The following is a 14448-nucleotide window of genomic DNA, read 5'->3' as shown; positions in this document are numbered from 1 at the left end:
TCTGGAATGCAGAGTAGGCGGGATCAAGGTCAGGTGCAAGCCGTGTTGAAGCAGAGCGGGCGAGGAAGTACCAGACAGCAGGAAAACGCATAGTCAAGGGACAAGCCAGGATCAGAGCTGGGGAGACAATGAAGTACCAGGACAGTAGATGAAGAGCAGAGTCAGGAACAAGGCCGGGGTCAGGAACACAGAAGATCAGCAGGATGGTCAATACAAGCTGCGTTGGTAACTGGAACAAAGGTCAGGATACAGGATCTCGGAATCAACAGCTGATGATAACTCAGCGCTGAACATCAGGGAGTCACAGTTTAAATAGCCCGTCTGGCGCCAGAATCTGTAGCATGGGCACATCCACACACAGGTGCACGCCCAGGCCTGGTTCTGTGGACCATACCATGCATCTACGCAGATACTCGCACAGCTTTACTGACACAGGCTTCTCAAGGGACTTCTTGACAGATAGCTTTGCTGGCTTTTTCAGAAATTTAAGGGATGCAAGCCCCACCCAGCCATTTTCTATTTCTCTTTCTTTGTTTAAAATGATCTTGTAAATTAACTGTTAATTAACGGATGCGGCAGACGAGGGTGCTGTTACATCCACAGCAGCTATTTTGAATATATTTTGATGCTTTAACATACTGCTTTATTTGTGAATACATTTATTTCCTCCCCTTCCCCTTCTGTTTTGTTGTCAATTTTGTATCTTGTTATTGTTTCCTCTGTTTTGTGTTTTTTTTTCAATGCTTATTCAAAACAATAAAACTAAGTTATTAAAAAAAAAAAATCCTACTCACAGTGTCCTTAATTACAACAAAAATCTGCGCTCTTGGAAAATGAACTAAAATATTCAAATGGTGGTCCTAAAGCTGCTATGAGAGGTGTTGAATGTGAAAGTATGAAGTGTAGTCACAGCGCTAAAAGGTTTTTTGAGTGTCCTTAATGTAACAAAGAGTTAAACTCTCTATTACATTTATTTATTTAACAAGTTTGTGTGCTTAACCCAGATTTTCAGGTGTATTGCAATGATTCAAACATGGAAAATCTGGAAAACAGGAAATGTGGCTGACATGACAACTGGAAAATGGAGGAATCTCAGCTAAGATTGGTCATCAGATCTACTAATGACCTCCTATCCACACTCCAGAACCTGAAGCAGTGGTGGGAAGAAGTCTCTGTTTCTGTCAAACACCTGCATCACTAAGGCACATTCTAACAGGATTTTCTTGCTGGTGGGGGGTAAAAGTGGAGGGAGGACAAAAGAACTTACATCAAGGCCCTGAAAACGACTACTGAGCTACTGAGGACAGGTCTGTTAGCTGGAAAAAAGGTTAAATGTTAATTGCATATAATGATGCCGCTCTCATTGACAACTTGACTATGACTATGCTAAGACCTCTCCTGCTACCTCTCCCCAACATTGACTTACTTTGTGTTAGGATCAAGGACAGTAGGGAAGTCGTCGCAGGGCTTCATCAAATTTTTGCTATGGGGCCCATGATATGTTGTTATGCCCTTGTTTCTTTCCCTAATTATGTGAGTGAAAGTCATACAGGAAAAATTGCATTTTGTAGTCTTTTTCATTCACATGCAAGCACAAATGCAAGAAAATGGATAACTTGGCCATGTGTCAACAACAAGTCTATATAAAGACCTCTTTATTTGTCTATTTTGAATATAAAGAAAAATTATTTACCAAAGGTGAGAAGCTAACAGGAAAGCCAGTTATCATCCAACAACAATACAGGCATCTCTGATTGAAAATGTCACATTCATGGTTCAGCTGCTATGAAAACTTGTCAACTGCTAAAGCTAGATGACATCACTAGCTGTCAATACTTGTGCAGCCAGATGGCAACATTTTCTTAACACTGATTGAAACATTTTTTCGGAAGCACTAATGTCATAACTATACTCATAGGATTTGAAACAATGATTTGCTTATATTTGGAGTTTTAAATACACAAGTATACAGTACTTATATATACTTCCAAATGCAAATTACAGGGTTGGACCATGGGTTGGATATGGAGGAATGAATGTTCAATTGACCTCTGGCGGTATCTCTTAGAAAATCCAGTAGTGAGATTTGATGGACCCGTCAAAGCCCTCCAAGTGTCTTCTGTTGCATCAAGAGGCATTTTACTATTATTGTGCATTCTTTCTAATATGAAGTAAATATCAAACAATTAATAATAAAAAGACTTATTGCATTTTCAATCTCACAATTACTTTGACAGGTGAGCAGATATAGGGCTCAATTGAGTAAGCTATAATGGGTGTGTGTTATTTGAGGTAATAAGTAATAACCATAATTTTCATCTCTCTTTAGCTTACATTGCTGAAATATTGGTCAATATGGCAAATAAAGATAGTTATAGCTTATTAAACTGAGTCTTTAGCATATCATTTGTAAGCTTACATAATAAGCAGAACTCCAGATATAATCTGAAAGCAGAATCCAAAATATAATGTAGCCCAGGTGCAGCCATTGTCCTGGTACAGCATTCTCCCTCTTAAGAGGTAATTGCTGCTGCCCGGGATGCCTGCAGTGGAGGTTTGTGGGAACTGCAATAAACAGCCTGGAAAGACTGTATTGAACTAGGATAGCTAAACTACAATTCCCAGGCTGTGGGGGAAGGGGGTGAAGTGGGGTGGCAGAGTGTGTGGAGAAGGCCCGCCCAGTGGGAACTGAGTGAGCAAGTGAGCAGACACAGGTGACAGGGCGGCTGGCTGAGATACCAAAGAAGCCAGACCCAGCGGTGCTGCATATTAACTCCTGCCCCAGATCGAGTGAGAGAGCTACTTCAGTCAGCAGGACAGAGAGTTGCGGCCTGGATGAACGAAATGATTGCTTCAGCTAAAACCGGTACATAGTGTGCCACAGACCTGGACCTGGAGGACTGCACCATTATTCCCCTGAGGTAGACAGTCATGGTATCCAGTCTTCACAGAGCAAATGGAGGATAAAGGCAAGTTAGCTGGAGGAGGCGGAGGACGCGTGTCTCCACGCTGACCAACATTGAACTACCATCTCAGCATCAGGTCGGGTGAGCGGCCATTGGCCATAACATTACTGTTCTTCAGTCTGCTGAATCAATAGAGTTTGGGCCCCTACGTCGGCTAGCCTGGGACTATCTCTACTGGCCATTAGGGAGTGGAATTGGGATTTTTGGGGCTGAGCTGCAATTAATTTGATGCTATATTTGGTGTGGCATCATATTTTAAATACAGCGCAGTACAGTGTGGTATATTACTCAGTCAGTCACAGCTGACTTCTTCTACATCAACGTAAAGGTGAGGGGGCTGCCATCCTCAAGGCCACCAGGAAGTATCCTCACATAACATAGAGACAGACGGTGCCATCTCCTAGTGTAAAAACGTTTATTAAATATAGAGATAATTCTTTATAGAAAGCTACTCACATGGAGATGCATAGAAATGGCAATGTAATGACAAGAACTGTTCAAGGGGGCTGCTCCCCTGAAACGCGTCAGCTGGTTGGTCTTCTTTGGGACCTGCTTGTCATTACATTGCCTTTTCTATGCTTCTCCATGTGAGTAGCTTTCTATGAGAAATATCTCTATATTTAATAAATGATTTTACACTATTGAGAATAGAGAATTACTAATCACTGTTGTCTGCAAGCCATGCTATTGCAGTGATCCGTTGCTGTAGGAAGATGGATCTCTGTTCCTGGAGGGCCACTGGAACTCCCAGGAAACATTGACATCAGAGATTATGTCACTGGGATTTCCTTTGTAAACACAGTGTGGGCAAATTGTTGCATGATAGACAGATAGGCTTAGCGCTGCACCCCGGCCTTCATTTAAAGTGACATTAAACCCTCAGATTTTTTAACATAAACCAATACTGTAATGTGTGCCTTACTGTAATCCATGGTTGTTTCCCTTCTCTTTGCTGCTCTTCCTTTTAAATCCTCATGTCTTCTCATGCTTGGGGAGAACTTCCCTTTGCAGCTGAGTGCCTCTTCCTGTAGTGCTGGCTCAGGTTGTGAACCTACACACTGACACCATGTAGCCATTCCAGAGACAAGGCAGTCTGCTGCAAAACAGAAGTTCTGCAGAGCATGAGAACAGATACAGATTTAAAAGGAAGAGCAGCAAAGAGAAGGGAAACAACCATGGATTACAGTAAGGCACACATTACAGTATTGTTTTATGTTAAAAAATCTGAGGGTTTAATGTCACTTTAAGCTAGCAAATCCTGTAATGAATCTGCTGGATCATGTGTTCAGGTGCTGGTAGGCACTTCCATTTTGAAATGGTGTCATGGCTAATAGCCATGATTTAGTACAGCAGAATGTCTAAAGTGGCTATAGTTTAGGTGTACTGACCGTTTAATGGTTTAATTTGTTTTCTTCCCTCCCCTGAATTGGTAATGATTAGCAATTGTTTTCCAAAGTTTTTGCAAAACTTGTGCGATTATGATCCTTGGAAGAGCTAGTGACTACAGTTTTAGGGTTATCATATTTCCAGATTTTATAAAGTGATGAACAAAACACTTGCTAAATACAATGAACCCACTAATAAAATTACATATATATACGGTTGTCTCATAGAAGAATTACTGCAGTTACAACTTCATAGAAAACCGTGATGAAGATTATAAGAATTGGGTTGCATTTAAGAAAAATCTGTTTGAGGTATAGCACATAAGGCTTAGCTATGTGACTTTACTTGACTTTGTAGCAAAAGCACAGCAAACAAGTAGTACATACTATGAATAGAAGTCACTAATAAAAAAGCATTGAACTGCTGGAACAGACTGATAAACATATTGGAACACTATTCAGATTCAATGTGCGGAATTTGGGAGGCTCAATTATTCATTGAGTTAAAGTGTACTGTATCTCTAGCTAAGACTAAGAGCTCTAAAACTCTAGCTTCATTAAACTTTTTTGTAGAACTATAAAGCTTAGTCCTCCCGTAAAGTTTTAACAGAGGTGAAACTGTGGGATTTGTGACTGCATTAGGCATACAGGGTTCATTTTAGAGGATAATAAATTTACACTGCTAAGATGGAAAAGCAAATGCTCCTTACCAGGGGCGTATCTGGCGCGAGGCAAACAAGGCGTTTGCCTGGAGCGGCAGATTCCCTGAGAGCGGCACTTGCTGTGGTTCTCTCCCCTTGATAAATTGTATTTATCAAGGGAAGAGAACCGGAGGCTATCGTAGCAGCGGGGATGAGGCCGGCCGGCGGGGACGAGGACGGCGCGTTGCGGCAGTGTCCATTCTGCTCCTTACTGCACAGAGGGGGATCTGTGACTAAACGATCCTGAGCTCTAACTTCAGCCCTTCTATGTTAGAAAGCTTATAGTTAGCTTTCCTAATCAGGCCCCTTAATGGGACCCCTAGCAGCCGTGTGGGCTACTATGGCTATTGTTCAGCCACTGCTGCACTGCCAACATGCCGCTTTGCCTGCCAGCCCCCACCCCCATATGACTGATTAAGGTGCCTTATTATAAGACCGGCCCTGGTTAGCAAATGCACAATCAAATGGCAATAAACTTACAAATACGAGTCAGTATGAAGAAATTCAACAAAATGTGCGATAAATAGGTAAGCTATATACAAACCATCAATGTACCTTTTCATTATCCCTATATAGGATGTCACAAGTTATTTATAATTGCCATTCTTGCATTAGGGTAAATATCTCCTTATTTATTATGTATTATAGAAATATTATTAATAATGTATTATAATATATATTTATACATATTTATTTATACACATTTCTAAAATGCCCGGAATGTCAACAACACCACATCATTTTTAATGTGATTAATACAACTTTGTTGATATGTAAGTACATAAAACATTAATAATAAGAAAAATGTGAACAAAACATAAATTATTGAATCTAGTTGTTTACGGAATGGAAACCATTTTTAGTTCGCAGCAAGAATATATATCAAGCTGCTATACAGGCCTCCCCATCGTTGTACATTTTTTATGTACTGCTTGATAAATCATACAATAAGAATTACATTGTACATCTTATTGTATGGTTTATCAAGCAGTTCAGAACAAATGTACAATACGTGGTTATATTAGTAAAATCTGTATTGCATTTACATGTATTAATTATGTAGAATGCATATGTTGAAAATATAATACACCTTGCAGCAAATGTGTAGCATGCAATGTAAATGCAATCTGTACTACTTGATAAATCATACAATAAGACTTTTAATTTAAATCTTATTGTATGATTTATCAAGTAGTACAGCACATGAATAAATTAGTAATATCTGTATTGCATTTACACTGCATGTCACTGAACACTTGCTGTAAGGTGTATTGCATTTTCAACATATGCATTCTACATACACTTCATTGCCAAAAGTATTGGGACGCCTGCCTCTACACGCACATGAACTTTAATTGCATCCCATTCTTAGTCCGTAGGGTTCAATATTGAGTTGGGCCACCCTTTGCAGCTACAACAGCTTCAACTCTCCTGGGAAGGCGTCCACAAGGTTTAGGAGTGTGTCTATGGGAATGTTTGACCATTCTTCCAGAAGCGCATTTGTGAGGTCAGGTACTGATGTTGGACGAGAAGGCCTGGCTCCCAGTCTCCGCTCTAATTCATCCCAAAGGTGTTCTATCGGGTTGCGGTCAGGACTCTGTGCAGGCCAGTCAAGTTCCTCCACCGAAAACTCGCTCATCCAGGTGTGTGGAATTTTTTTTTTAAAAAACTACTTGTCCAAGGGCTAAAGCGTGGCCCAATCTACTTGTCCCAATACAAAAAAATAGTTTTAATAAAAACTAGGGATGCCCCAATAGCGTTTTTTCGGTATCGAGTACGTGTACCGATATTTTGCTTTCGGTACTCGCTAATACCGATACCGGTGCTTCTGCTGGCATGGAGCCTGCTTCCCGGGTAATCAAAAAGCCGGACAGCGGGTAATGACATGACTTATTGCACAGGTGGCAACCTATCACGGTACCACACTTGAATTCACTGAGCTCCTGAAAGCAACCCAATCTTTCACAAATGTTTGTAGTAGCAGTTTGCATGCCTAGGTGCTTGATTTTATACACCTGTGGCCATGGCGGTGATTGGAATACCTGAATCCAATGATTTGGAGTGGTGTCCCAATACTTTTGGCAATATAGTATATAATATATAGATGTATTGGTTAGAAATGGCACAGGGTCGGTTCCTGGAGTGTTGAGGTGCATTGCCAGCCCATTAATTTTGAGTGGGAGGTCTAGCCCAACACACGTTAACAGGTGAAAACAGGTGTGTGTTAATGCAACATACCTCAGTGGAAAACTGTGAACTTAGCCTTGTTTTTGAATGATGACCACCAGGTGGCCCTAGGTGATGTTGACAGGTGGTATGTTTTAAACACTGTGGAAAGCTAGTATTTTAGGGTTAGTTCACACCATATGCAGTGCGTTCCGGTCCGATTGTGGCCGGTACGCACTGCATCGCATTGTGACCGGCTCACTTTTTTGCCGGGCTGGAGGCGGCGTGTCAGTACAAGTACATGTACCGATACTTTTGAGCTCCAAGACTAGACTAGAGAAAAAAATTAGGAAGCAGCTGTCATTTGTAAGGAGCACACGGAGCTCCTGGAAAATAGATGCCAAAAGTATTGGGACGCCTGCCTCTACATGCACATGAACTTTAATTGCATCCCATTCTTAGTCCGTAGGGTTCAATATTGAGTTGGCCCTCCCTTTGCAGCTACAACAGCTTCAACTCTCCTGGGAAGGCATCCACAAGGTTTAGGAGTGTGTCTATGGGAATGTTTGACCATTCTTCCAGAAGCGCATTTGTGAGGTCAGGTACTGATGTTGGACGAGAAGGCCTGGCTCCCAGTCTCCGCTCTAATTCATCCCAAAGGTGTTCTATCGGGTTGCGGTCAGGACTCTGTGCAGGCCAGTCAAGTTCCTCCACCCCAAACTCGCTCATCCAGGTGTGTGGAATTTTTTTTTTAAAAACTACTTGTCCAAGGGCTAAAGCGTGGCCCAATCTACTGGAGGCTGGAGGGGGCGTGTCAGGCCATAAAAGTGAATGGCACCATAGCCATGCCCTCCGGCCGCAATGTGATTGCCTGCACGAGATCGCAAGGCACATTGTGCCTACAGTCCGGTCCGATCAACATAGTGCTTGCAGCATTTTGATCGCACCGCGCCGGACCGGACTGCAGGCACAATGTGCCTTGCAATCCTGTGCGGGCGATCGCATTGCGGCCGGAGGGCGTGGCTACGTTGCCATTCACTTCAATGGCCCGCCACGCCCCCTCCAGCCCGGCAAAAAAGTGAGCCAACCACATTGAGATGCAGTGCGTTTCGGCCAGAATCGGACCGGAACGCACTGCATATGGTGAGAACTAACCCTAAAGATATGTAGAATAACAAATCATCTGCGATATTCTGGGGGAATTGTGTGGATATACTGTACCAATTACTCTAATAATGCACTGTATGTAACAGTATGTAGTATGTAATACTCTTGACCCATAGTAGAGTAGGCTCAGGTTTTACTTCACCATACCTCTTTAAGCCCCTCCCACTGTTACAGAAATCTGGCCCCCAACCACAATATGCTGCCGTGTGCATCACGCATCACTTCTCTGCTAATGGTGCCAAAGGCATTTTGCCTTTACTCCCGGAATGTTGGCCTTTTCTTACAAAAGTCTGTGGCCAATTGTTTAAATATGTGATTGTGTGGGTGTGGCTACAAAGAGAAGCGCGGTTCTGTGGATGTGGTTAAAAGGAGATGTTATCAATGGGGTATCTCCTTATTTGAAAATCTATTAACTTTACTTTTTAGAATAACCTTAAAGAAATGTGTAGACCCATACCTCTGGCAAAAGATAATCAACTGTGTTTTGTGTCATGCTTTTTACACATGCAGACATATAGGGATGTCATCTCATGTATTTTTTAAACAGATAAAGATAAAAGAGTATCATTATTTGCTATGGATAACACATCTACACTGCTTTAAAGGACATGTTTTCCTTTCTGACTGTGTTTCATGTTAAACCCATATATAGGTTGTAACATGAAACATGGTTCACAACCCTACATCCACTCTCCTTTACTTACCTAAATCGCAGGGTTCTTCTCCCTGCCGGCTTGTTTACGTGTTTGAATTCAGTGCGGCTGTGCACGGCTCCACCCACTTAGCCGCATCATCCATTCACAGATCCTTTGACCGCTTCTGGGAACTGAGAAACTACAAGTCCCATCAGCCATTTCAGCAGAGGAACTTATAGTTCGCAATGGAATGCAAGTACTGTGATTTCACCACACTTGTAGTCCACTGACACTTCCTCCCATCCATGTTACTGCACGTCTGTACCTTGGTAAGGACATGGACGAGAGGAAGAGTCTGCAGGAGCCAGAGCATTGATCCCGTGATCCACTGATCGCATTTGCAATGGTTTACTGGCTCCAATATAAACGAATAATAAATGCAATTTTTTAAAGATGTGTACATTTATTTTTATTTTTTTCCAAAGGTCCACTTTCCCTTTAATGACTGTGGTAAGGGCAATGCATAAAACAGACCACCAATGTGATGGGCTAAAAAAAAAACAACCCAACCATATCTTAAAATCAGTGTGATGATCAGGAGTCAGAATTTTTACAGGGTCAGTCTTTAAAAAGGCTGTTCTTTCCTGGAGTTTATAGACAGGTATTACCTCTCATCTACACTTGGGCTTGCCCCTACCCTATTCTTTCAGTTTATTGTGTGAAAAAACAAGGCATTCATGTTAAGGCCCACCCTCTCAGTGACACTGAAGTATGTATAAGAGAAAGATGTTGGGTCACTTGTTCACTATCACTCAAACAAGACACAAGAGAATGTTGCTTCTGGGCTTTGTGACGATGTTTGCTGCACTGGGGATTGCAGGTATGTAATAGTTTTACATATCTGGACTTATACACTGTTCAACACTACTGATCTAAAATTAGAGCCCATTTACACCAGGGCGACAGCGTTTCAGCGTGCCTTACGCACGTTTTTTCAGCTTTTTTTACAGGCGTTTTCTGTTCATGAGCAGTAGAGCGTTTTTAGGTGCATTTTCAACCAGTTTTACAGTTGTCCAATGAAATGCAGTCTCAGCTGCAAAACGCAGTAAAAAAAATGCGCACAAACGCAATGAGTCTATGGAGCAAATCGGGCTGATAAGTACCACCAAAGAAGCTCAGGGACTATTTTAATCACCAGGTATTTTTCTGCACGATTCAGCACGTTTGTGTGACCGGACCCCCATAGGAATACATGGGATTTTAGGTTGCATGCGTTTCAGCACGGGAAAAAAAACGTGCGACGAAACGCCCAGTGTGAGCAGGACCTAGAATATATTTATTAAATTGATCTGATTAAAATAGTAATTATATTTTTACCAATACATAATTGTTCTTTCTATAGATCAACAGAGCAGTGCGTTAATAGGATTGTTATAAGTGTAAACTAGAATATTTGCATTTTCATATATTTTTCATTTATTTTAAAAGTGAAAAGACATAAGTGATCAGCAGCTTCTAAAGAAAACATCATTTGGTTTTAAAGAATTAACTGTATTTTTCTTAAGAACTGTCAAAAGACGATTTCAAGTACTCAATACACCTAAAACATTAGTATGAAAAAAAATAATGACTAGATCTTTTGAGCACCAGGAAAATAGATATAATATAGTTACATAGTTACATAGCTAGTCAGGTTGAAAAAAGACACAAGTCCATCGAGTTCAATCTATAGAGATATGGAAAAAAAAGCTATGCCTACGATTACACACTGTTGATCCAGTGGAACGCAGTGGAAGGCAAAAAAAACCCCTATAAAGCATTGTTCAATTTGCTCCAACAGGGGAAAAATTCCTTCCTGATCCCATAAGGCAATCGGATATTCCCTGGATCCACAATCTCTGATGCCTAATATACTTATAAGAACTCAATATCCAGTAATATTTTGTGCATTTAGGAATACACACAGATTTTTTTTTTTAAACAATTAACTGAGTTAGCTAGAACTAGCTCCTGTGTGTCAGCCAGAGATGCAGATCACACTGATCCTCCACCATCCTCCACCTACCAGGATAATCCCCTGGTGCCCCACTGGACCCCAGGATGCAGCCCCCCTTCCTGCAAAACAGGTAAGCAGGAGAGGTGACAGTGTTTTAAATTGTTGTGGGGTGCCGTACCTTTCAAAGAGCAATTTGGTAACCAATCGCGCTTTCACTAGTATTCCTCACAGGCGGAGTGAGTTTGGTATCACTCCGCCTGTGACAGGAGGAAGCATCGGCTTATGCGGCTCTGCTCCCTCCGGTGCCGCCTTGCTTCCTCTAGCGCTGGCTTCGTTGGCAACGCTGATTCTCTCCTCCGGCTCTTCAAGTTCCCTGGGAAAGGTCACAACTAGGTCTTATTTTCGGGGTAGGTCTTATATTTTAGCAAATGCCCAAAAATAGTACTAGGTCTTATTATCGGGGTAGGTCTTATTTTCGGGGAAACAGAATATGTGTGTGATGTGTGTGTGTTTGTTTGATTATGTGTGTGTATGATTACGTGTGTGATATGTGTGCTTTAATGCACGTGTGTTGTGTGTTTGTTTCATTACGTGTGTTTAGTGTGTTTTGTGTGTATGTGTTTGATTACATGTGTGTGTGTTTGATTACATGTGTGATGTGTGCGTGTTTTAATGTGCGTGATGTGTGTTTGATTATGTGTGTGATGTGTGTGATTTAATGTGTGTATGATGTGTGTGTGTTTGATTACATGTGTGTGTGTTTGATTACCCATGTGATGTGTGTGTTTGATTACGTGTGTGTGTTTGATTACATGTGTGTGTGTTTGATTCCGCGTGTGATGTGTGTGTTTCATTACGCATGTGATGTGTGTGTTTGATTCCGCGTGTGATGTGTGTGTTTCATTACGCATGTGATGTGTGTGTTTGATTCCGCGTGTGATGTGTGTGTTTCATTACGCATGTGATGTGTGTGTTTCATTACATGTGTGGTGTGTGTGTGTTTGTTTGATTACGTGTGTAATGTGTGTTTTTGATTATGCGTGAGATGTGTGTGTTTTAATGCATGTGTAATGTATGTGTGTTTGATTACGTGTGTGACGTATGTGTGTGTGTGTGCTTTAATGCGTGTATGCTGTGTGTGTGTTTGATTACATGTGTGTTTGATTACATGTGTGTGTGTTTGATTACATGTGTGTGTTTGATTACAAGTGTGTGTGTTTGATTATGCGTGTAATGTGTGTGTTTGATTACGCCTATGATGTGTGTTTCATTACATGTGTGGTGTGTGTGTTTAATTAGATGTGTAATGTGTGTGTTTGATTATGTGTGTGATGTGTGTTTCATTACATGTGTGATGTGTGTGTTTTAATGCATGTGTAATGTGTCTGTGTTTGATGGTGTGTGTGTTTTATTGCGTGTGTGTGTTATCAGCGTGTGACATGTATGTGTTTATGAATGTATGATTATATGTGTGTGATTATATGTGTTTGTATCTGTGAGTGTATAAATGTTTAAATATGTGTGTCTCCCTATTTTGCGTAAGGCACTGATGCTGAATGTTTCTTGAACCCGAGCGGCCAAACTGCAATGCAATACCAAACTTATGTTCAGTGTTGGCACTTTGAGATAAATAAATTGATTTTGCGTTGCAGGTTTGGCAATCGGCTTTAAAAACGTTCGCCATCACTGATATAGACAAATCAATAAATAAATCTTTGGCGAATGTGAAACAAATGTGGACTAAAGCCATGGGTGTGTTTTTTATGGGAATATTCTGTACCCATTGCTTCATAAAAATGTAAATGTTACTGAAGCCAGCATTTAACATGAACAGAAAAAATCAAGAAGCTGACAAGTGATAAAGTGATTATGTAGACAGATAATAATAGAAAACATGCTTTATAATTCAGCTTTTCAAGCATGATGGAAAATTCACACACCAGACTTCAGTTGCAACTACCCCTATTGACTACCCAACTTTCACTAACCTTTTATTAAAAAAATTAGGGATGCACCGATACTTTTCGAGTACCAGTACTTGGCATTTTCATGAGAAAATGAATGGGTTGCAGGGGTTGCAGCTGGGACCTGGCTCTGGCGATCCACCACTGTCCTGAAATCATTAGTCTGTATTGTTTTAGAAAAAATGTCACATGACAATAAACAAAAATGTATCAGTACTCGTACTTGTAAGTACTCGGCAAGTACCAGTACTCGTACTCGCAAAACTGGTATCCGTGCATCCCTTTATTTATATTTATACAAATAAAATCGTACATTAAAACAGAGATGTACAAATCCCAGGAGCTCCGTGTGCTCCTTACAAATGACAGCTGCTTCCTAATTTTTTTCTCTAGTCTAGTCTTGGAGCTCAAAAGTATCGGTACATGTACTTGTACTTGTACCGAGTACTGTACTGGGTATATGTGCAACCCTAAAAAAAATGTCTATGCCTGCACCCGTATTTATTTTTTTATATGGCTACTAGCTGTGTCGGATGGGAGTAGTTCTGTGTTCAATAGAGGTACAAGCTAACATGTTGTAATTGAGCATAGGGTTGTGAGTACTCGTGACTTCGTACTGAACATGTCTTGAATGCTTAATGCTCTTTTGTGGCAAGTTCTACCAAAAGTTCACTTTAACACTTTAGGCTCAGAAATACTCATTGTAGAAGTATGCAGGTGACTTTGGTGTAGGTCACAGACCCATAAATACAAAATGTCAGAAACAGATCAGCCATTGGGGCTTTCTGTTAGGCCTCATTCACACGACTAACATCCCGCCCGTACAGATCCGTGCGGTGTGCACTGCCGTGTCAGGCTGCTCCCGGGAAGGACAAGTGCTGCGTGTGATTTGTACACAGCAGCCTGTTCTTCTCTATGGGGGTACACAGCCTTACGCCGCCGTACACTAACTCGAACGGCACGTCCGTGCAGGTGAGGGTGTCCCTGCTCGGACGCAGACAGGATCCATCCTGTCTGGCCTTAGAGAGTATGCAAGGCTCTTGCAGTATATTTTAAGCCCTTGTCTAAAGGATACGATAGATCCCTTTAATTCCTAAAACAGTCCAGATTCAGCCAAAGTTTTCTTCTATTAAAAGGTCAGACCAGCCTAAAATTATATTTTAGTTAATGTTGGAGCTTGAAAGACTGAGTGAGCCCCTGGCGTCTTATATATTTTGAATACTCCAAAAGTGAGATCTCCCTGCCGACACTTTTCCTATCCATCAGAGAGTTTTGGGTGCCCCCTCACCATCTCCTGTTGGTTTTCCCTAACAAAGAAAATCAAACAGGGAGAGCGGGAGCCCCTCATAATGACTTCAACTGGTGTGTCCACCTGGGAATGTGGTCTGATGTGACACTTTACGATCCTGTCACTGATGAGAACTAAGAACACTCACCTGCATGTATGTGTTGCTATATATATATATAT

At 41.3% G+C, this 14448-nt stretch overlaps 1 protein-coding gene across 1 annotated transcript in view; it reads left to right on the top strand.

The window, feature by feature from the left end:
* Window positions 1-9863: 9863 nt before the first annotated feature.
* The window catches only part of LOC108792778 (uromodulin-like), a 22057-nt gene continuing 17472 nt past the window's right edge, over window positions 9864-14448 (top strand). The window contains exon 1 of the mRNA XM_018563639.1: window positions 9864-9900. Within this exon, the coding sequence (XP_018419141.1) occupies window positions 9876-9900 (25 nt within the window). The 5' untranslated portion in view covers window positions 9864-9875. The remainder of the gene's footprint in view (window positions 9901-14448) is intronic.

The sequence above is a fragment of the Nanorana parkeri genome, unplaced genomic scaffold, assembly GCF_000935625.1.
Source record: "Nanorana parkeri isolate BGI_ZX_2015 unplaced genomic scaffold, ASM93562v1 scaffold683, whole genome shotgun sequence".
In the NCBI taxonomy this organism is placed as follows: domain Eukaryota; kingdom Metazoa; phylum Chordata; class Amphibia; order Anura; family Dicroglossidae; genus Nanorana; species Nanorana parkeri.
The sequence above is the reverse complement of the archived record's forward strand: the minus strand, read 5'-3'. Positions and strand labels throughout refer to the sequence as shown.